Source organism: Megascapheus bottae, chromosome 4, assembly GCF_031878675.1.
Source record: "Megascapheus bottae isolate mThoBot1 chromosome 4, mThoBot2.hap1, whole genome shotgun sequence".
NCBI lineage: Eukaryota > Metazoa > Chordata > Mammalia > Rodentia > Geomyidae > Megascapheus > Megascapheus bottae.
The window spans coordinates 55,924,543-55,926,535 of NC_143512.1; the positions used below are offsets into that span (position 1 = coordinate 55,924,543).

A 1,993-nucleotide genomic window follows, 5' to 3' on the forward strand; every position below is an offset into this window, starting at 1 on the left:
GGATTAGGCAGAGAAAACAGATGCATTACATTTTATCCTCTCATGAAATCTAAAAATCTATCTTGCTTCTGAAAAGCAAGGATTCAAGCTTACTGACTCCAGTAACAACTTTTTAGCATCTTAAATTTAATACACACACACACACACGCGCGGGCATGCATGCACAGAGTCTTGGTTAGTTTACTAATGCTTTACAAGATTCTACAAAATATATACTACTACCAAAAGAAAAAACGCTCCAGATAGGATTCTGTTTAGCTTAGAATAAAAGCGAGCAAGATACATAACTGAACTTTTCATATGAAAAACTGAGATTGGCATGTAAACTTTGCAATTGAAGTTTAAGACAGTTACAACTACAGAGAATCAGAAATTGATCCCAAACAGTTCCCAAGTCTTACAGTTTAACATTCAGACTTGATTATGCTCCACTTTAGTTAAAATACACAGAAAAGAACAACTTATCTCTTTTGAACAGTTTTGAAAGATTTTCATAACATGAATAAGGAGTTCTTGAGTTTTGTCATAGGTAATACAAACATAGCCTCAGCCATCTCAGAGTCACAGAGAAACAATCCTGAATCTTTCTCTAAATACTAAAGGGCTGTCTCCTGAAGTTCCAGTGCTTCCATTTAGCATCTGTATGAACCACGCAAACATAGTTCACAATTTTTCCATTTCCCATAAAAATAATAAAAGACAACCTCCACATACCAGAAACTGTGTATATATAGGTACATATATATATATTTTAATCTTCATAAAAGTCACCACCAATTGTTTCAAACATGGGGGGGGTGACCAACATTCCGGTGACACCATTGGCTACACTGCAATCTTCCTCTGTCTCATACATAGGGACCAATAAAGGTTTCACTTAGTTCCAGATGAATCCTTTACTTCCACCACCAAAATTCCATCATGGCAAAGGATGGCAGATAAATCTTGAGTTTCCACACCGTCTGGTAGTTTGTATTGTCGGGTGAAGGTGCGTGAGATGAACCCGTGCTCATCCATTCTAGTTCCATGCTGAGCCTTGATCAGCAACCACCCCTCAAAGGTCTGGATGATAATATCTTCAGGCAGGAATTGGACTACATCCAGTAGGATCCGGAAGCGGGCTTTGCCTTCCTGGGATGGCATCTCTGGGGTGGCTGAGTCCGGGTGAAGAGCCTGCGGTGCGGCCCTGGTTTTTCTCAGGTCCATGATGGTTGGACCTGGAAGTGCATATAAAGCATGATCCAGTCTGCAGTCTTCCAAACCTCGGGCTTCAAACTCCTCCTGGTACCTCACTGGAGTCTCTATCAGGTGCCTCAAAATGATTTTTGCCATAGCCAAGACAGAATACTATACAACAGCTTCTCCGCAGTCAGTGGTAGAAATCCTGCTTTTGCCTACTGACTAGATTTCCAATCTGAGCAGCTATTTCTTTATAGCCCTGCCCAGAGCAGCCACTTAACCAGGCCCGAATCTGACCACACACACACTCTCTTGTCTTTTCACACACACTAACAATGAATGGCTATTTATAGGGCATGGTCTGAAGTTGCATTTAGCTTCCAGCCTGCACAAACTGCCCAGGCAAGGACTGTGCTCACATGCTGTTATCCTAACACTGTGTCCGTCTTGCTTACTCCAAGAGACAGGGAAATCTGAAACAGCTCTGCAAAGCAATCTTGGTGAGTGACTGCTTTCTCCTGCTTATAATATGCAGGACAGTCCAAAGATGAGAGCTCATTATATGACCTAATACGACATCTCCACTAGCCTCTGAATTAAAATCAAGGGAGAAAAGACTCTAGGTGTAACTGGTAAGGAACACACACACACACACACACACACACACACACACACACACATTCTATAAATTCTCAAACATTCAAACTCTCAGTCCTCATCCTGTACATTTCTTTTATTGAGTCTTATGATAAGGGGCATCTGAGCTCCATCATCTGAGTTATTTTTTTACATTGGACTCACCAAAAATAAGATC

At 41.1% G+C, this 1,993-nt stretch overlaps 1 protein-coding gene across 1 annotated transcript; it reads right to left on the reverse strand.

The window, feature by feature from the left end:
* Positions 1-873: 873 nt before the first annotated feature.
* Hspb3 (heat shock protein family B (small) member 3) lies at positions 874-1,332 on the reverse strand. Its single transcript, XM_090331156.1, has one exon. The coding sequence runs from the start codon at positions 1,330-1,332 to the stop codon at positions 874-876; it is 459 nt and encodes a 152-aa protein (XP_090187282.1).
* Between the last annotated feature and the right edge of the window lie 661 nt (positions 1,333-1,993).

Bases quoted from the DNA above. Each gene is read 5' to 3' on its own strand.
- Hspb3 (XM_090331156.1), bottom strand. From the start codon at position 1,332: ATGGCAAAAATCATTTTGAGGCACCTGATAGAGACTCCAGTGAGGTAC.